At 42.5% G+C, this 21037-nt stretch overlaps 1 protein-coding gene and 1 pseudogene across 7 annotated transcripts in view; one reads left to right on the top strand and one right to left on the bottom strand.

The window, feature by feature from the left end:
- The window catches only part of Cdc14b (CDC14 cell division cycle 14B), an 82444-nt gene that overhangs the window by 46717 nt on the left and 14690 nt on the right, over positions 1–21037 (top strand). For all 7 annotated transcript variants that reach the window (XR_873438.3, NM_172587.3, NM_001122989.1 and 4 more), the window contains 8 exons: positions 2624–2700; positions 7526–7592; positions 8324–8386; positions 11973–12060; positions 12542–12772; positions 17939–18077; positions 18187–18346; positions 19068–19165. Coding sequence is in view for 6 of the 7 variants with exons in the window: in NM_172587.3 (NP_766175.3) it covers positions 2624–2700; positions 7526–7592; positions 8324–8386; positions 11973–12060; positions 12542–12772; positions 17939–18077; positions 18187–18346; positions 19068–19165 (923 nt within the window). In the remaining variant the exon portion in view is untranslated. The remainder of the gene's footprint in view (positions 1–2623; positions 2701–7525; positions 7593–8323; positions 8387–11972; positions 12061–12541; positions 12773–17938; positions 18078–18186; positions 18347–19067; positions 19166–21037) is intronic.
- On the bottom strand, positions 17559–17749 carry Gm46424 (annotated as a pseudogene).

Below are 21037 nucleotides of genomic sequence, written 5' to 3'. Positions count from 1 at the left end.
GTTAGACACCTGTACTATTACCTGATCGTCTTTTACATGGAATCTGGGGTCTGACTTGTAGTTCTCATGCTTCTATTGTAATCCCTTTATCCAAGCCCCTCCCCTTCCCCGGCTGTGGTCTTTTAATCCTTGTTTTGTTGTCTTATTTCGAGACAAGGTTTCTCTGGATAGCCCTGGCTGTCCTGGAACTAGCTCCATAGTCTTGAACTCAGAGATCCACCTGTCTCTGCCTCCTGAGTACGGGCCCAGCAGCCTTTGTTGAGGCTACAAAAACAAACATTTCTCAGGAGGCTTATAAAGGAAAAACCCACAATGAGCCCATATGCAGGTGCAGGAAGTGCTGCCCAGTGGTCAGCTCTGACTCAAGCCATTTTAGACATAAAAGCACATATTGGCCTTTAATTTGATAGGTCCTATGTAAAGCTTTGTGGAGAATTCTTAAGATTAACAAACCTCATACAGAACACACCAAGGGTTGTGGTCAGCATGACCCTGTTCTATGTCAAGTTATATCAAACATTTGCATATTACTGCATATTGCATAAATAGCTGGCAGGCATGGAACAGCTATGCTGGGGGTGTAGACCTCAACAATAAGTACATTGAGTTCAACGTAATAGGCAAAACCTTAGAGCCCATCCATTTATGCTTGGACCAGGAGTTAAGAGATTGGAGACAAAGCCTTCACTTCAGAGTGCCTCCTGCCATGAAAACAGCTTCCACATACAGTATTAAGCACTGGAGGTAAGAACCCTGTATAGAGGTAATGGTAGTGGCCCACACCTTCAGTTGTAGCACTAGAAAGGCAGAGGCAGGGGCATCTCTGAGTTCAATGCCAGCCTGGTCTACAGAGTAAGTTCCAGGCTACACAGAGTAACCCTGTCTGGAAAACCCAAACCAAACCAAACCAAACCAAAAAAACCACAAAACAAACAAACAAACAAAAAACAAAAAAAAAAAAATAGAAGTTCATAATTAACTTGGTAACGTTTTCTCCCTTTTCAGCCATGTCTTGGCTCCAGGGATGAAACTCAGTGCCACGTGCACTGTAGAACCTGTGCTTCTGAGTTACAGTTTTAACCTAGACTGGAATTATTCTATTGTGATCTAAAATATATTTTCCATAGATCAGCTTTGGAATTTAATTTAGTTTTGATCTTTTTATGTGTTTAACTGAATGCATGCGGGTCCCTGGCTCCTGCGTGGGAGCTGGGAACACCTGCAGCCAGTGGCAGATGGTAGGTGGTGAAAGTAGCAACAGCTTGATAGATACAGGTGACTGACCTCTCAAGTGAAGAGGCCTCAGAACAATAAACACTGAGGAAAACACTGCAGGGCACAGTTGGCAAAGCAGGGGGTTTGGCCAGGTGTGATAGGGAGTTCCTGGGGCAGGTGGATCTCTGCAAGTTCAGAACCAGCCTGGTTTACATGGTGAGTTCCAGGTCAGCCAAGGCTATGCACACAGCTCATGAAAACTCTGTCAACAAAAAGAAGAAAAGAAAATACGTTTTTGAAGTATTTTACCAGAGGAAGACCGAAACACACCACAGTTGTGAAGACAGAAGGAGCAGATGAGAGTAGGAGCAGATGTAGTTAGTCCAGTGGCAAACGTTCACTGTGGAGAGAGTGAATCAAGGCCTTTGTTTTGGAAAAGAGTGCAGTTCAGTGGTACACCTCCTCCACCCCTCCACTCCCACCCTGTGGCCTTTGCAGATCTGGGTTCAATTCCCAGCACCCGAATAGCCGTTCACAACTGTCTCTAACCCTGATACCTCCTCCTGTCCTCCTCAACACTGCATGTACACAGTACACTGATATACACGGAGGCAAAACACTCATAGCATAAAAATAAATAACTTAAAAAAAATAGCTTGGGATCAGTGAGATTGCTTAGCAGGTAAAGCCACTTGCTGCATAGGTCTGGGGACTTAAAGAGTTTGGCCCTTGGGGGCTGGAGAGATGGCTCAGTGGATAGGGGCACTGACTACTCTTCCAGAGGTCCTGAGTTCAAGTCCCAGCAACCACATGGTTGCTCACGACTTTAATGGAGATCTGATGTCCTCTTCTTGTGTGTCTGAAGACAGTGGCAGTATACTCACATACATAAAATAACATACATTAAATAAATAAATAAATAAATAAATAAATTCTTTTTTAAAAAAGCTATATTAAAAAAAAAGTTTGGTCTTTGGAACTGACATGGTAGAAAGGAGAGAACCAACTTCACAAAGTTGTCCTGTGACTTCCACAAGTGTCCTGTTGGCCATTTCACAAGTACTAAAATAATAAATTCATCGACTCCAAGTTCCACTTTACCCCACTCCAGTCAGCAGCTCCACCTCCACTTGTCCACTTCTGAGGATGCTCAGGAAGGAGAATTTAAAGCATGTCACTCTAACATCTGGATCTGGAAAATGTGCGTTTTAAGACGCTGCATTTCTGGGCACAAGTTGTTTGAAGTGTTGGTGTGGCAGGGAGAAATCTCTGACAGGTTGAGACAAGCAGTTACTTGTGAGAACATGGCTCTGCAGATTGGCTGCAGCTTGTGCAGAAATGGCTTCTTGGTGACAGAACTGTGTCACTGAGAAGTAAAAATGCCCTTTTCTTTTCTTTCCAAATGTAGGTTATATATTTGGGGAGGACACCAGAAGACGCGTATAGAACATTAATCTTCGGAGATACAGCCTATATTCCTTTCAGGTAAATGTGCAGGTTATGTGGTAGATGTATTTGATCAGACTCTTACCAGGAACCTTAAAAGAAACAAAACAAAACAGAAAGGTGAAGCCCTGGCAGGAAGGCATGTTAATGATTGTAACACCATAGATCCAAGAGTCTTAACAGTGACACTGTTGGAATGTTGTCACTTCTGGCCTCTGTTTGGTAGAGACTGGTGACTCTGACTACACACACACACACACACACACACACACACCACACTCATGCTCCACTTGTGTTATCAGAATGTCAAAAGTCTCCCAGTTTTGCCTTTTAGCTCTTCGAAATGGTAGGGGTGGAGTCGGACTTTGCTGAGAACCACGCTGTGATGTAGCTAGGGGAGAATCCTCATGGTACTGTGCCCATTGCTGCCCCAGGTTCCTGTGCAATTGATCAGGGAGTTTCCCTACTCAGCAGAGTTTATGGGACATCACCTGACACCTTTTCCCAAGAGCACCACCAGAAGAGGTGGTGGGTGCGGTTGAGGATGTCGACACAACCTGTAACAGCCTGTCAAACAGCTCTGTGTGGAGGCGTCAGGCCTCGATGCTCCAACTCTGTGAGTGGATAGCAGCCTTACCTCCTAGCTAGTGTGATGATCTTGAAAGAATTGTAAAGGAAAAAAAAAATGTTTTAAAAGCTGTGTGCTGATTAATTTGGTGTCCTATAAATGAACTCTGGAATGTCTTCCTAACTGAAGACAGTCTCCCCAGATAGTTCTGTGGAACCCTCTCCATTTGAAACAGGGCTTCCATTGTTGGGGCAATGTTCAGATTATGGTGAAATGGTGGTTGAAGGCCATGACTGAGCCAGTGTTTCTTCCCTGCTGCCTAGCAGACTGTCCCAAGTGTTCTGCGATTTGAGGTGTGTAGGAAGAGAGAAGGCGCTGAGGTGAAGTGAGCCAGCCACTCATCTTTTCAACTTGTAACAGCACCCATTTGTGTCTGTTAGGAGCAATTTTTGCATCTGTGATCCCAGAGTGAGCAGTAGGCATATAGTTCTGCTGCTACAACACAGCTGTGACCTTGTTTGGAGCGTTCTCTCCAAAGTGTTAAGCCCTTGTTGCCATTCTCATAGCTTAGAACACAAGGATGCATAATGTGAACAAGCTTACTTGCTAGAACATAGCACAGACAGCCTCAAGCTGGGTTCCGCTAAAGCCTCCCCAGATAGTCCTTAATTTCCCTTTCTCATATTTTATCATTTTATTTTTTTGAGACAGGCTCTTACAGGCCTTGTGTCCTGGAAAACTCTGTGTAGACTAGGCTGTCCTCAGACTCAGATCTGCCCCACATCTGCCTCCTGAAGGCTGGAATTAAAAGTGTGTGCCACTGCCAAGGACCAACCTCAGCTTGGAGAGGGGGTTCTGAGAGATGGGATGTCTGGGAGCAGCAAAAATGACTGGTCCAAATCATGGTCCAAGCTGCTGACGCCTTTGTTCTGCTGAGATGGTTTTCCAGACCGACCTCCCCCCCACTTCCCATATCCCCCCCCCCCCCCGTGTGTGTGTTCTTTGCTCTAGACAGCTTTTTCTTGCTATTCTAAAAGCTCCTAGTCGAGATAGCTAACTTTCTGCTCGAGACAGTTTTCTCTGTGAGTGAAAATTGCAAAAGCTCTCTGGATAGCTCATGAATTTTCTAACCAAAGTCAGAAAAACCGCTATAAAGAAAATCCTTGGATCAACTCAAAATTCTAAAAGTAATTCTTGGGCTTTCCAATCAAAATCAGAAGTCAGAAAGTGTTTAAAAGAACTGTGTTCGCTCTTCAAAGAGCCTTCTCTGGATAGCTGCTAGAAAACTATGAAACATTCTAAAAGAGCTGTGCTCATTCTCCATGGATTTTCCTATTAAAATCAGAAATCCTGTTAGAAAAAAAAAACAAACCTTTATTTATTATTATATGTTAGTATGCTGTGGCTGTCTTCAGACACACCAGAAGAAGGCATCAGATCTCATTACAGGTGGTTGTAAGCCACCATGTGGCTGCTGGGATTTGAACTCAGGACCTTCAGAAGAGCAGTTAATGCTCTTAACCACTGAGCCATCTCTCCAACCCCAGAAAAAATTCTTGAAGGCAGAGATCTCCAGATAGCTCAGCTCTTGCTAGAAAAAAAAAATTCTAAAAAAGAACTGCTTTCACTTTCTTCTAGCTCATCTCATGCAGACCCTAAAAGCCCACTCTTATTTACATATCAATTCAGTTATTCCAGGTTCCCTTTTAACCATCCCGTGAATCAGCATTCCATGTCTTTAGCTCCTTGACTCTTAGAAAGAGACAGCAAACATAAGCACAGACAATAAGATAGCTGGGTGAGACCCAGCTCTGGAATCAGCATTCTACCTAAGCCTGGACCTAAATTAGCTCTGTCCTAGGTTGGCCCTGAACTTGGGAATCTGCTGGCATTTGTAAGCATAAACAATGACAAAACAAAACCTTTTCTTTCCTTCTTTAGCATCTATCTGACAAGCTGGATCATAGTGCAGCTGCTTCTGTTCCTTTAGATGGGTGATGCCCCTCATATAATTCATATTATGTCCTTAGATTTTCGAATAGTTGAGAAATTACATATTTTGAACTCGTGTTTTTAGAGTTCTTTTCCATTGCCTTAAGGACCGTCCTGAAGGTCCCAGTGTTTACCATTTTGCTGAGACAATAGCCACATCTTTGCCTATGCTGTCCTTATTATCATGGAGTCATCAATATTAACAGAGTGGACATTCTTCAGAGGAACGCCAAAATACACACATTATTATACAAACAAGCTTAAGGCCACAGCCGCCATCGACACTCATGGAGCCCATGCTTGCTGGCTCTGTCTCGGGGGCAGGACATATTATTCTGTCCCTACCAAGGCCATGCTCGACTTGGCAGTGACACCGTGACCAGCCTATTTCTTTTCCTTCCTTCCTTCCTTCCTTCCTTCCTTCCTTCCTTCCTTCCTTCCTTCCTTCCTTCCTTCCTTCCTTCCTTCCTTCCTTCCTCCCTTTCCCTCCCCTCCCCTCCCCTCCCCTCCCCTCCCCTCCCCTCCTTCTAACTTCTATTCCTCTCTCCCTTTTGAGACGGGGTCTCTCTACAACTCTGGCTATCCTGGAACTTACTATATAGATCAAACTCACAAAGCTCTACCATTCTCTGCCTTGCTAATGCTGGAATTAAAGGTGTATACGACCATACTCAGTATCCTATGATATCTTACTAAATTGTGTCAGTTATCTTCTATCTTAGTGAGGGAAATAGTCTGAAAGAGCACACTTGTATTACTGTTGTCTGTAGTAATGCTCTGCTTCTTAGATTTGTTGTACTTTTTGTGAGAGAGTTTGCATTGTCCCCTGACTCTCTTGTTTCTACCTCCCAAATGCTAAAGTTACGGGTGTGCACCACAGTGCCCATCACCAGGTTGTCAATGGTTTACTTTGGTTATCAGTTAGAGAAGTGACTCTTAACCTTTGCTGTTGCTGTGTCCTTTACAGACTTGAGCCTTACTCTGAAGAAAAATAGCAGTACCTGTGCTATTATAATAGGAGTTATGTGCCCAAAAGAAAACAAGCAATAAATAAATAAATAAATTTTAAAAAGCCTGCCCTCACATAGTTTGTACAATATCCATAGCCCTTTTTCTCCTTTTTAAAAATTGATAAATACAATTTGTTAACAGTCAAACAAACATCTAATACATGTGTGTGGAGTGCTTAGGGAATAGACTCAGGACATTATACAAAGGCACACACTGTACCATGGGGCCTGTACCCCAGCTGAAAACACTAATCTGACTTGTACAGCCAGGTCTTACACATGTGTTTGTGTATGTGACTACCACACTTTGGGATATAGAACATGGCTATCACCCCAAAGATTCCCTCCTGCCCTGTGCAGTCAGTTATCACCCTCCCATAGAGACTGCTCTTAACACTCCCTTTCTACTGTCACTTAGGCTTGTTTGCTTTGGATCTTTGTGTGTCTGGAACCATCTAGTATGCATTGGATGGCTCAGGGGCTAGAGCACTTTCTGCACAGGTCGGGGGACTAGGGTTTAGATTCTTCACAGCCCACATAAATGGTAGGTGGGTATGACAGCCCAACTATCATTTCTGCCTTGGTAGGCAGGCACAGTGCATCCCTAGAGCAAGCTGACTAGCAAGGCCAGTCATACTCATACTGGTGGGCTCTGGGTTTGTTGAGAGATTTTTGCCTCAGTGAATAAGGTGGAGGAGCAATTGAGGATGATTCCCTATGGCTCCAGTGGGAGGACTGGGGTGTGTTGGGGGCCTGGATCTTCAAGAAGCAAGCTTTTATGTTAGGATTGTGTAAGGCAGGGCTTGAGTAAAGTAGGCCTTGAGCCATTATTATTCTTGGAAAAAAAAATCTATGCATCAAATTCTTTGCATGGTTGAATTGGTGTGCCTTTAACTAGGTTAACTAAGTTGGAGAAGTGTTGGCCATGTTAAGAAGTTAATGCAAGTAGTTAACTACTTTCAAAGTTATGCATTACTTCAGTTTGAGAGTTCACTCTCTGTTGATTGCTGATAGGGCCGATACAGTATTTGAGTGGAACTATCTGTTTTGTAGTTATAAGCTTGGTGGGATGCGGAGTGATTTTACTGGATGCTATTGGAATTCTAACCCTTAAGAACAGGAAAAGGTTACCCAGTTAAATTTATTCAAAGTTCTACTATAACTATGGGAGCAGAATGCTTGTTTCTGTAGTGAACAGATTATCGAAGCAAGTTTGGTTTTGAATTCTAGTCAGCTTTTTCTTGGGGTGAGTGTGGTGTAGAACATTAACGGAGTAACACTTTGGGAATTTCAGAGATGCTGCCTATGGAAGCTGCAGTTTCTATATTACACTTCTCGACTGTTTTCACGCAGTAAAGAAGGTGAGTGTCTTGCAGAAGATGAATTCTTCTCCACAGGGCTGTTAGAGTTCCTTCAGCTGTGTAAGGTACCGGTTAACATTAAAGTGATCCCAAACCAATAAACAGCTCGTTCTAAATTTCTGATTGTTTCTATGCTTGAATGGGATGGAAAGGGCACTTACAGACAGGAGGCAGGCTGGGGTTGTCATTCAGTTGGGTGAGCACTTGCTTAGCATGCGAGAGGCCAAGGGTTTAATACCAACACCACAAAAACAAGGCACAAGAGAGTTAAGTAATTTGGTTTTAGCTAGAGACAGCGTTAGCTTTGAGTGTACCTCATTTAAAGAAAAAAAAAGTTGAATACTGTTCCCCTCCAAGTTATTTTTATGTATATACAACACAGTAACTGTCAGGTGCAGTGGCAGTGTCAGCTTAGCACATGCAACGTCCTAAGTCCCTCCTGGGCACCAGCAATACAGTAAGTGTGAGGCTCAGTTTTGTCTCTAGGTGCTTTACTTTGAATTCAACAGAATTTGGACAATTAATTTGTTACAAAGTTTTATATAAAACTAAGTGTGTCACAGTTGCAGTCAGAAAGTTGCAGGAATGTGGGGGGTGTGTGGCATAGGGGCTTAGCCTTTGAAAATGTTCAGCATTGCATAGAGTACTTTCTAGGATACATCCTGGTTCTTAATAGAAAATTGGCATTTTCCTTATGCCTTTGTTCATAAACATTTTCTTTTGGATTTTAGGCAATGCAGTATGGCTTCTTTAATTTCAACTCATTTAACCTTGACGAATATGAACACTATGAAGTAAGTTCTAGGTTACTGATTTCAGTCTCTCTACTCTGCACTTTACCAAGGTGTCAGTGATCAATATATCTGTATTTCATCACCGTTTTGTGTGTGTGTGTGTATGTGTGTGAGAGAGAGAGACAGAGACAGAGACACAGGCATATTGGTGAGTTTTTGAGGTCAGAAGACATGTTTGCAGAGTCATTTCCTTCTCTTCACTTCTACATGGGTTCTGGACTCAAACTCACACCCTCAGACTTGCGTAGCGAGTGCTTGACCTGTCAGATAATATTTTGATGGATATATGCTTGTGAAATGACTTGCAGATTCAAACTTGTTCACACATGTGCTATCTAGATATGCTCAGGACATTTAAGATGCAGGAACAACCTGCATGTAACACCCAGAACTTATTACTGGAAGTTTAGGCTCTCATCAGAATTCTATTTGCCCATATACTTTTCAATCTGTTATCCTACCTAAAGAAATAAGGAGAAAAATATTAAGCAATATGACAAGGTGCTTCAGAGGTTAATGGAATTTGAATACCCCAAGCCCACAAAAATATTAGGTGGGTATGATGTCCTGCCTATCTATCAGTCATATTTGGGCTCAGCTGAATGATCCTGCCTCAATATAGGAGGTGGAAAGAGAAAACAACTTATGTTAGCCTTGGGCTTCCACATGCTTATACCACACATGTGCACCCAACATACATACATACATGCATGGACACACATGCACATGAAGAAAAAAATAAAATAAGATTGTACAGTAAGGAATAGCACACCTTTAACTCTTAGTTCCGCATTTGTGATTCTTAGTGGTAGTTTCTAAGAATGATCAGGTACATCTTTATAAAGCTTAGTTTAAGTTCTGTTTTTAGTGTTGGTGACCTTCCTATTGTGATGTGGATATAGGTTTGAAGTCCACAGGGTGGACTGCTAAGGTATACTTGGTTGTTATAGCCCAATTGTACTATCTGTTTAAAGTAATTAAAGCTAAGCAGAAATAGCCAGGCATGGTGGCAAACATCTTTAGTCGGAGCACTCAGAAGAGATAGAACTCTGCAAGTTCGAAGCCAGCCTGGTGTACATGGTGAGTTTCAGGCCACTCAAGGCTTCACGGTGACACCCTGTCTTAAAACAACACACCCAAATGTTTTAAACAAAAGAGTGAACATTTTGTTGGATTCTGCAAGTTAAAAATCTAGGAGCAGAGCTGGGGAGGTGTCTTAGCAGACAAATTGCTCTCTGCTCAAGAAAGAGAACCTGAGCTGGGTGTGGTGGCGAACGCCTTTAATCCCAGCACTCGGGAGGCAGAGGCAGGCGGATTTCTGAGTTCGAGGCCAGCCTGGTCTACAAAGTGAGTTCCAGGACAGCCAGGGCTACACAGAGAACCCTGTCTTGAAAAACCAAAAGATAAAAAAATAAAATAAGGGCTGGTGAGATGGCTCAGTGGGTAAGAGCACCCGACTGCTCTTCCGAAGGTCCAGAGTTCAAATCCCAGCAACCACATGGTGGCTCACAACCATCCGTAAGAAAATCTGACTCCCTCTTCTGGTGTGTCTGAAGACAGCTACAGTGTACTTACATATAATAATAAATAAATCTTTAAAAAAAATTAAAAAAAAAAGAAATGTCAATTTAAAAAAAAAATAAATAAATAAAATAAAATAAATAAAATAAAAAAGAAAGAGCCTGAATTTAGATCCCCCCAACACCTGTGGAAACAGGCCAAGGTCGCAGTAAACTCCCGTCATGGGAGGTGCAGAGAGCAGTATCCCTGGGGCTCACCGGTCAACTAATGTAACTGAATCAGGTTCTGGGAGAAAACTTGTTTCGATGAACAAGGTGGATGGCCTATGTATACACAGCGTGTGTTCAAGCACGCATACATACACGCACATGCACACACACTGTGTGTGTGTGTGTGTGTGTATGTGTGTGTGTGTGTGTGTGTTAGAATGTGGAATGTTATTGATAGACTGAATTCTCTGTCCCTGCCAAGAGCTCTGGTCCTGGCCTGCCTTATCAAATGAAACAATGGAGCAGGAGAACATGTCCAGGCAGGCAAATTCATAGGTATCTTCTATATTTTTAAACATAAATATTAAGAAAAACAAAATTTCTAGGGTTCCTTCCTCCAAATATATGGGTAAGGCGCTGTATTAAGGGCCCTTGTAGGGAGGAAAGCGTATAGATTCTTTGTGTTCTGCTGTGGCTATTTAGAGCGAGGAGAGGCTCTGTAGACAGCACTCCATGCGTTCATATCCCACATCCACAGATAACTAGCTTTGGCTGTTATTTCTTTTTTTTCTTTTTTATCTTTTGGTTTTTTGAGACAGGGTTTCTCTGTATAGCCCTGGCTATCCTGGAACTCACTCAGTAGACCAGGCTGGCCTTAAACTCAGAAATCTGCCTGCCTCTGTTTCCCGAGTGCTGGGATTAAAGGCGTGCGCCACCACTGCCTGGCTTGGCTGTTATTTCTAAAGAAGACCTATGATTGAAGTCTGAGCTATTTTCACTGCAAAGATAAAGCACATCCTGGGGTTCACTCCTGTCAGCGAGCGGTATCTTGTAATACCACTGTCTCTAAAGTATAACTCCTTCAGTGACTGTGTAACCGAATTACTAAGATCTTTTTTTTTTTTTTTTTTTTTTTGCTTGTCCCTATGTCTTGGGGCTAGGTAGAGAGCTCAGCGCTTAAAGTAATTGCTGTACAAGCATGAGGGCCAGAATTTGGATTTTCTAGAAGCCACATATGCCAGGCAGCAGGCATACATGGCTGAGGCCTCTAACCCCAGCACTGAAAAGAAGAGACAGATGATCCCTGGGGTGAGCTAGACTAGCCTGAGTTAAAGTCTGCAAGCTCTAGCTTCAGAAATAGTCTGTTCCAAAAAAAAAAATGGTGTAGAAAGTAATTGAACATCAGATACACACGCACACACACATGCACACACTCGCACACGCGCAGAATATAAAAAAAACTGAAAATGGCAATTGGTGCATGAAGTACAATGTTTCTATTACCTCAATTGTTAAAGTGATTTTTTTCTCTCCTGGCACTGATTCCGTCATAGTCCATTGGTTTTTACTTCTTAAAAGTATGTATCATGCTGGGCGTAGTTGGCCATGCTTGTTACCCCAGCCCTTGGGAGGCAGTGGCACAGAGCTTGGTTGAGTCCAAGGGAGAGCATCTTAGCAACTTAGCATCACAGCAAGTTCAGACCTGCCAAGGTTACATGGAGAGATTCTGCCCTAGAAAAGAAAAAAAGGAGGGTGGCTAGCACCTGAAGAGTGACATCCATGGCTGTATCCTGTCCAGTGTGTGTGTGTGTTGTTGTTTCTTCTCTGTGGAGAGAGTGCTTCTCTCTGACACTTTTATTCTCCAGGCTAATGACCCAAGCAAAGAAACAGTTTTAAAGTGATTGACACCAGGGAAGTCACCCGTTCCCTGGGGATACTCAAAGCAAAATAGAGTCTCCCTCTGTCTATTAATAAACAGCAGACACGCTAAAGACAATGGCTTTGAAATGAGTGTTGACAAGGGAGGTGGAAGGAGATGTGGTTCAAAGTTAATTGTGCTGGTCTCTTCTTTGCAGAAAGCAGAAAATGGAGATTTCAACTGGATAATACCAGAGCGATTTCTTGCCTTCTGTGGGCCCCATTCAAGATCCAGGCTGGAAAGTGGTATGCAAAACTCTGGAATCCAAGTAGCTTCCTCTTTTTCCTTTTGCAATAGACTTCTGAGCTGGGCACTGCGGCATTTGCCTGTTGTCCCACATCTTTGTGAGTACGTAAGGCAGGAAGACACGTTGAGTCCTGACTTCTGGTGTGCTGTAAGGTTCGGGTGTCTGCTGGGCTCAGCCTTGTTCTGCTTGCTTCCTGGGAAGGAGGCCTTTGAGCCGCCTGCTGGGGGAATGACCCCACCCTGTTTAGAAAGAGACCAAAGAATTAAGCTAAGCTTGACTCAGTCTTCACGATTTAACCACTCTTGGTTATTTGAGCACACTTCTGCCTGGATGTTAACTTTTTAAACTTTTGGCTTTTACAGTTATAAAATTGGTATTCAGTCCCTAGTCCAGACATTGTTTCCACCCACTTTTGGGTGGGACTGTTTTCCATTGTGTTCTTCCTGTGTGTTCCAAGCTTTGTGCATCTCTTTATGTAGGTTACCACCAACATTCTCCGGAGACTTATATTCCATATTTTAAGAATCACAATGTAACTACCATTATTCGTCTGAATAAAAGGATGTATGATGCTAAGCGCTTTACGGATGCTGGATTCGATCACCATGATCTTTTCTTTCCGGATGGCAGCACCCCTGCTGAGTCAATTGTCCAAGAATTTCTGGATATTTGTGAAAATGTCAAGGGTGCCATTGCTGTGCATTGCAAAGGTAAATAAGCAGCTAGGTTGGGCAGTGTGCATGTGAGAGTATATATGTAGATACGGGTTATATCCTTTTATGTTACATGGCAAGACAACTGTGTTTTTGAAAGAATAATTTAAGGGTTTTTTGTGACATCATTGTGGCATGTGTGTTTTAGAGAGAGAGAGAGAGAGAGAGACCAACCAAAGACAACATGTGGGAATCACTTCTCAGTTCTCTTCTACCATGTAGTTCCCAAGAATGGAGCACATAGTATCAAATTTGGCAGCAACTGCTTTTACTAGTTGATCCATCTGGCTTCCCAGAAAGAGCGATTTTAAAATCCTTAATTTGTATATAGAGTATAGTAAATTATCTTCACGAGTAAGCCTACCACAGCTTTGTTTTGAGGCAGGATCTCATGGAGCGCATGCTGGCCTAGAACTCCCAACGCAGCTGCAGACACCACACCCAGATCCGCCTTTTACAGCTGTGTGCCATCATCCTCAGTCCTTATGCCATGCTGGGGACTGAACACATGGATCTGTGCTTGCTAGGCAAATGCTTTACAAGCTTAGCCACATCCCCAGCCCCCAGCCTACCACAGCTTATTACACTGAAATGTGTATATTTATTTCTTCTGTCTGTCGTGTGCCCATGAGATGAGTTCTCAGGTTGTCAGCAGTAGACCAAAGTCTTGCAGCAGCTTGGTGTAGACTAAGATGTGTTTCAGCAGTTATAGCAGTTTCTGAATCTAAATGTTCCAGGAATAACTGTAATGATGCACTGTGTGAATATAGTAGAGTGTCTTTAACTTTAATTTAAAAATAAGGTAATTAAGAAAACAAGGGATATTAAATGGCAAGGTTAAAAAGAAAAACCACCAAATTAATTTCCAGCGCTAAAACTATTTTTAGTTAGGAATGTAGCTATAATCACAACATTCAAATGTTCAGTTTGCAGTGGAAGATGACAAGGCATACCAAAAAGTAAAATGGAGCCAGGAAAGTATGAAAAACCCACAAAAACTATTCTTGACAAGGATCAGATAGTACATTTTCCAGACAGATGATTTAAAACAGCTACCTCAACAGTGTGCACAACGAAAAGAAAATGTGGGAAAGGAGGGTAAAAAATATGTGAGCAAAATCCAAGTGTCAATAGAAAACAAAAACCATGAAGTAAACCCAAAATGCAATTCTGAAAATGGATTGAAAAACGTACTGGCAGGGTTCCAAAGGAGACCTGAATAGGCAGAAGGAAGAAGCCAAGATTGTGAAGAGCAGAGCCATTAAAAAGACACCAGGAGAACAAGGAGAAAAGGATTGTCAAGAAAAGAAAGTAGCAAAGTGTACAGTTTGGGGACGGAGCTGGGCAGAACCCCCCCCCATGTGCACAGTGGGAGGTCCAGCAGAGGAGAGAGCAGAAGGAGGCACATGGCCTGGAAATATTTCCCACTTTTGGGAAAGGCATGATTGTGAACATTCTCAAAACTCAGCAAACTCCAAACAGAACAAACTCAGAAACTAACATGAAGACACTTTATGATGATACTGTCTAAAGCTAAAGACATTGAAAGAAGAGAGAGGAAACTCAGGTTACCAATTCTGCCATTAGAAACTGTGGAGGAAGAGCCCTATAAACCTTCAAAACTCCCTCAAAATAGAAGTAAAACCATCCTCAGATGGTCAAGTGCTGGGGGAATTGTTACAACTTGACCTGTACGATATCAGTTAGGACTCTAGACAGTACTCAAAGCCACATGAAGAAGCAAGTGTCTACTGTAGAGGTTGATATGTACATAGGTTAAAGTCTAGTAATTGCTTGTAAAATATTGTCACTGTTTTGATATAAATACTATAACACATAAAAACAGAAAACCATTATAGAAATCAACAAAATCCAGGTGTGGTCAGTTCTTCACAAAGTTTAACAAGAATAAAAATAAGCACAAACCTTTAGTTTTGTGTTTGATGATTGAAGATAAAAGAGAAAAAAGGCTTAAGTTATTGCATGAGAAGTGGCAGTGGGGACAATACTCGTCTGTAGACGAGGTAAGAGAACCTGAACTCGGATCCGCATGTAAAAAGGTAGGTATGGCTGCATGCACCCCTAACCTCTGCAAAGGGGATGGGTAGACTTACTCAGCTTACTGGCCTGTCCATCTGGCTGAATCCAGTGAGATCTAGGTTCATTGATAGACCCTGTCTCGAGGGGAATAAGGTGGACTGGTAGAGCTGGACATCTGTGAATATATACACGTGTGAACAACCAGTAAGAGATGACTGAATAGCCAACAGAATGTTGGATGATGGAAATGAAATAGAAAATTCCCAGGAACAAAACAGGCCAATACAGAATCACCATGAGATGTGGGCAGTGGGCACAGAATCTAGAACACTGAGAAGGTAACAGAGTTTCCCAGCTAAGGAAGAGGACCTGATGCATGGCCTGTGACTAACACCAATTCTCTGAGATTATTCAAATTTGAAGGGAATGGAGAACACTGTTCTCTAAGGCCAGGATTGCTTTGCTACCAAACACAAGCAAAGAAGCCGTCTTTGTAAAAGCCACACAAGGTAAAAGACTCATATGGAGCTGGGTCTCGATTGGTAGAGGGCTTGCTTTGCAAACGTGAAGATTGCAGTTTGATTTGCAGCTCTGGATAACCCATGGTATAGATCTGCAGTCATAGACACAAGAGGGTCAGAGATTTAAGATTATCCTCAGCCACATAGTGAGTTTGAGGCCAGCTTGTAGTTCAGGAGACCCTGTACAGTAGAGTACAATACAATTCACCGTACCAAACCATTTTCCTGGAACTACAGAACTAAAGTAACATAGGAAAGTCATTGTAAGTCTCCACAGTAACTGTGAAGCTCAAAAAACACATAATCATCTCTGTTAGTATAGGAATAGCATTTGGCAGACTTCTCGCCCCCCTTTTGTGATAAAACCACTAAGAACAAAATGGAACTGGAAGGAAACTACGTCCACACAGCCTCTCACTGAAACCTTTTCTTTGCTTGCCCTCATCTGAGGTGGCTTTCCTAACAGCTACTTCAGTCTTCTCCCATACAGTTATAGCATGTTTATATAGAGATTTATTAAAAGAAACTGTAGTCACTGAGTCTCTCATCTGTACTGTAGCTGCCTAACTGAGGCGTGAATGCAGGGTGCAGGAGGACCTCCTTCGGGTGGAAGGCTAATCTTTTTGTTCTATTTAGATCTTAAATGGATTGGAGGAGCACTGCCTACATTATGGAAAGTGATGTGCTTACTAAAATTGGCACTGGATGAAATGCCAATCTTGACCAAAATTCCTTCCAAGTTGATATAACACATTAACCATCATGGGAGTTAAGTATAATGGTCTCCATAAGAGGAAAGAAATAGGGCTGGAGATGACTCATCATATAAAGTGTTTGCCAGGCAAATGTGAGACTGCAGTTCTGGTCTCTAGAAGACACAGAAATACTCGGTGGCCTTGTAGCTCACCAGTAATTTCAGCCTAGAAGGGAGAGAGATGGGGCATTTCCAGACCAGACTGGCCAGCCAAATGGCCACAGCTGTTAGGTTCAGTTCAGAAACCCTCCCTTAGTGAATAAGGTGGAGAGCAATCAAGGACGATTCCTAGACATCTACTTAGGGCCTCCTAATGATTGTGCCCCCCACCCCACCCCATACACAATCAAAAATACGCACTGCTGGATTATCTCTGATGCACCAGCTCCCAAATAATGACACTGACACCTTTTATTAATTATGAATGCTTTAAGCCTAAGTTTAGGCTTGTTCCCAGCTAACTCTTATAACTTAAATTAACCCGTTTTTACTAACCTATGTTCTGCCACGTGGCACACTACTTCTCCTCAGCACCAGTACTTGCTTCTTCTCTGCAACTGGCTGGCAAATCTCTCCAACCATTTTTTTTCCAAAGTTCCTATCTGTGTCGGATGGCCCACCTGTCCTCTCCAGCCTAGCTATTGGCTGTTCAGCTCTTTATTAAACCAATCAGAAGGTGCTTTAGACAGGTGAGGAAGGACAGAGAAACATCTTCAAACAGTATCCTAAAAGATTATCCCAGCAAACATGCACACATACTCACATGCACACCACATTGCAGAGACACATACACAACAGAATAAAGAGTTAAAAGTAAAAATGAGGTATAGTTTAGGTTGAAGTGCTTGTCTAACATATCCCAGGGTTGGGTTCTGTCCCTAGCTCTCCTGTAAAGCGGAGTGTGAACTGATACAAATGTTGAGTAGGTAATACTGTTGGATATGGTAACAAATGCAAAGCTTGGGCAGAAAACAGCATACTTAAAAATACTTGTATTTGTGTGTGAGTGCGCGCGCATGTGCACACGCATGCACATGCATGTGCCTGAGTGAATATGTGTACCACACTTGTGCGGGTGCCTTTGAGGCCAGAGGGTATTTGATCTCCTAGAAATGGAATTCCAAGCAGTTACTATCTGGGTGCTGGGAATTGAGTCTGGGATTTTAGGTCCTCGGTAAGAGTAGTAAGTACTCTTAGCGCTAAGCCGTTTCTCCAGCTCAAACTCCACATTTCTTAGAGGTCCCTGTTCAGAAAGTGATTTTCAATCTTTGGCTTTACATTGATGTAAAATCCTCTGGGGGGACTTCAGAAGACCCTGGATTCAGTCTTCTGCTCCTAGGCTGTTACCACTTAAACCTTGAGGGTCAGGCCTGGCACCTAGCCTTTTTTTTTTTTTTTTTTTAAACTTCTTCACATTTTTATTCTTTGTGCACAAAGACTAGCATGATCGGTTCCACTTCCTAGTCAGTCGAATCCATTCAAGGTCGTTTAGTCCAACTTAATGAAGCCTATGTCCTTCGCATACTGCCGGAAGCATTGGAGGCACATGTTCACCCCGTATTTGCAGATCAGATCGTGGCGGTTAGAGCAGGCGCGGCAAGAGCAGGAACCCTGGCCGAACTTCCGTGGGTGACTCCAGCAGAGCTGCTAGTGACCCATCTTGCCTTCAGACGCCCGACAAGGGAAAAGGGGCACCTAGCCTTTTAAAACCTCTTCAGATTGACTCAGAGAACCTCTGTAGAGGGAGGCAATACCCTGAGAAGGCTGTAACTTTTTTTTTCTTCCTCCTATTCAGAAATTTCTGGAAGATGTGCAAACAGATTTCATTGATGTGGTTTGTTTTTCTAGCTGGCCTTGGTCGAACAGGCACTCTGATAGGCTGCTACCTCATGAAGCATTACAGGATGACAGCAGCTGAGAGCATTGCCTGGCTCAGAATCTGTAGACCCGGCTCAGTAATTGGGCCCCAGCAACAGTTTCTGGTCATGTAAGTGTACTTGAAGCTTGTCTTCTGTAAGAACCAGTGGCTGTGGGATGGGGGTGGAGGCGATGTCCTTACGGAAAGCTGTATTTTTGATGTTGTTTAAACACTGTAGGAAACAATCAAGCCTCTGGCTAGAAGGCGACTATTTCCGTCAAAAGTTAAGAGGGCAGGAGAATGGCCCCCTCAGAGAAGCCTTCTCCAAACACCTTTCGGATGCTGATGACCTGTCCTTAAATGGGCTTGAGAATCAAGACAATCAAGAGCCTGAGCCGGTAATGGAACCACCTCGGTCACGCTGTTGTAATTGCTGTAAATGCTTTTGAGATCCTTGTAGGGCATGGCGAAACTGTAGGTAAAGCTTAAAATAAAGTGGCTTTTAGGGGCTGATACCACACAGTCATGTTTACATATATTCATAACCTTCTCTAGAAATGTTTGACTGAAAAGAAAGTTGTGTGCTTATAGAACATTCCGTTGACTTCCTAAACACAGATGGCAATTATCAGTGGGGAGTAAGCTCCTAAGACAGAGCTGCTTACACTCCAACCTGAGTGTGCCATCTTCATCTCAACTGGATTAGTAGTTCAAATGGAGAACTTTCAAAGAACCACTGTTGTAGCAGGCAACAGTACTATACTAGGTTAAGTAGTAATGAATGGATATTCAGACTTTAACAAGTTCTAAAACTAAAAGCCCATTCTATTATGTATCTTTACCCCTTTATAGAGGGCTTTGTGACTAGTGTCCCTGAAAGTCAGCTTTGATTGTTTTGAAATATGGCTGGTAGCTTGATTTTTGAAAACTGCCGCTTAGCATTCAGAAGAAAGTGTGTGTGTGTGTGTGTGTGTGTGTGTGTGTGTGTGTGTGTGTGTGTGTGTGTGTGTATGTCTGAATGTCTGGGTAAGTAGCCACTTGGCTGCAATAGAACCTAAGTTAGCTCAGTGTTTATTTTTTTTTTGTTGTTTGTTGTTGTTGTTGTTTTAACACATGTAGTATAGTGATGATGATGAAGTCAGTGGAATGACACAAGGAGACAGACTTCGGGCCCTGAAAAGCCGGAGACAGCCGAAAGCCAGCGCTATCCCCCTCACGTGAGTGCCTCCCTCCCTTCTGATCACTTGTCTGTTATGTTTCCTGTATACTTTTCTCCATAGCTGCACACCATTACTTTGTAGTGATCACTTGTGTGGTTTAAAATCTAGAGGTGCTCTGCTGGGAAGTGCTAAGCACGTACAGTCTGAGGAGATGAATGCATTTATCTCTGTGTCCTACTGTAACCTCTAGAGCCATGATTGGTAAGAAAACAATATTAAGGAAGTTTTGTCCATAGACAGTCCAGAGAGTGACAGCAGATGTCAAGACCAGGTTAATAGATTTGTCTCTAGGTATTAAAATGGTTACTTGTTATTCCACTCCCTTATACATGTCCGTCATCAGTCTGTACACAGGAAAATTGAGTCAGTTGTCATGATGTTCTGTCATCTCAGAGTAATGATAAACTCATCCCCTAATTATGTTTTTATTTATTTATTTATTTTTGGTCTGGAGAATTGAAATGCAGACAAAGGTTTATCACAAGAATAAAAAGTTTCATAGTTAGTAGGTGTTTTTATCTCCATATGAACTTCTTAAGCACTTGTATTAATTTGGATCCAACTACAGGGAACATCCTCGATCGGCATTCAAATACAGGGAAGCAAAGTATGAAGCTGCTGTACGTTTCTCTGGGCTCTCTCCCATAGGTGACCCCCCCAGGCCATTGCTCCTGTCATTATTGGTGTTTCCCTTTCTCTGTGAGAAGGCTGATGGAGATAAGTCTCTTTACCATAGCTCTCTGGCAGTGCAGTAAATGTTAGGGATGTGGTTCTTCAGCATGCCTCGGCGTCCAGCACGTTGTGTGTGGGGGGAGGGTTCCTGACACAAAGGGTCAACATTTTCAACATAAAGTCTTTTGTGAATTCTGATTTTAAGTGTCTATTAAGAATTCTCCTCTTTACAAATAGTACCTTTTGTTTAATTTATTTTATATGAATAGATAAAAATATAGTGAAGAAATAAGAAAAATATATTGAAGAAATATCTTCAAATGCCAAGTTTTAAAATTATTAATGTTTTTATCTGAGGCCTTTCTAGTTATTTTTATTCACAAAATAATCATCCCCAAACTAATTCTGTGCCTGATAGAGGAAGGTAGGTCATACCCCACAGCAGCCACCCACAGACCTAGCCGAGCCTTGGAGTCATGTGGGAGCTTACCATATAATGCATCTTGTATGAGATTCTGATTTCCAACAAACCTTCTTGCTTGCCCCTTGCTGGTTGTGGTGGTGTTGGGGAGACTTTGACATCCTTTGAATTGCAAATTTTACGGGTTACACACACTTTTTGTTTTAAGATTGGCTGTTGCCAAGTTTACTTCTTTTTTTTTTTTTTTTTTTTTTTTTTTTTTTGGTTTTCTGAGACAGGGTTTCTCTGTATAGCCCTGGCTGTCCTGGAACTCACTCTGTAGACCAGGCTGGCCTCAAACTCAGAAATCCGCCTACCTCTGCCTCCCGAGTGCTGGGATTAAAGGCGTGCGCCACCATGCCCGGCTACCAGTTTACTTCTTAGTAGGTTGTTTTGCCCTACATTCATGAGCCAGGTTAGGAGTGAGAGGGGAGACAAATTCTTTCTGGTCAAAAGTTCTTGTTGGGGAGCTGGAGAAATGGTTCAGTGATTAAGAGCATTAGTTGTTCTTCCAGAGGTCTTAAGTTCAATTCCCAGCAACCACAGGGTGGCTCACAACCATCTGTAATGGAATCTGATGCCCTACTCTGGTGTTTATGAAGACAAAGCACTCATGAACATAAAATTCATAAATTTAAAAAAAATCTACCAAACTAAAGTTATTTTTTTAAAAAGTTCTTATTGGACTGGATAAGAGGACCGGGTTCAATTCCCAGCACCCACATGGCAGCTCACAA

The sequence above is a fragment of the Mus musculus genome, chromosome 13, assembly GCF_000001635.26.
Source record: "Mus musculus strain C57BL/6J chromosome 13, GRCm38.p6 C57BL/6J".
Taxonomy (NCBI): Eukaryota; Metazoa; Chordata; class Mammalia; order Rodentia; family Muridae; genus Mus; species Mus musculus.
Note: the sequence above shows the minus strand (reverse complement) of the source record. Positions and strands in the feature narration are given on the sequence as shown.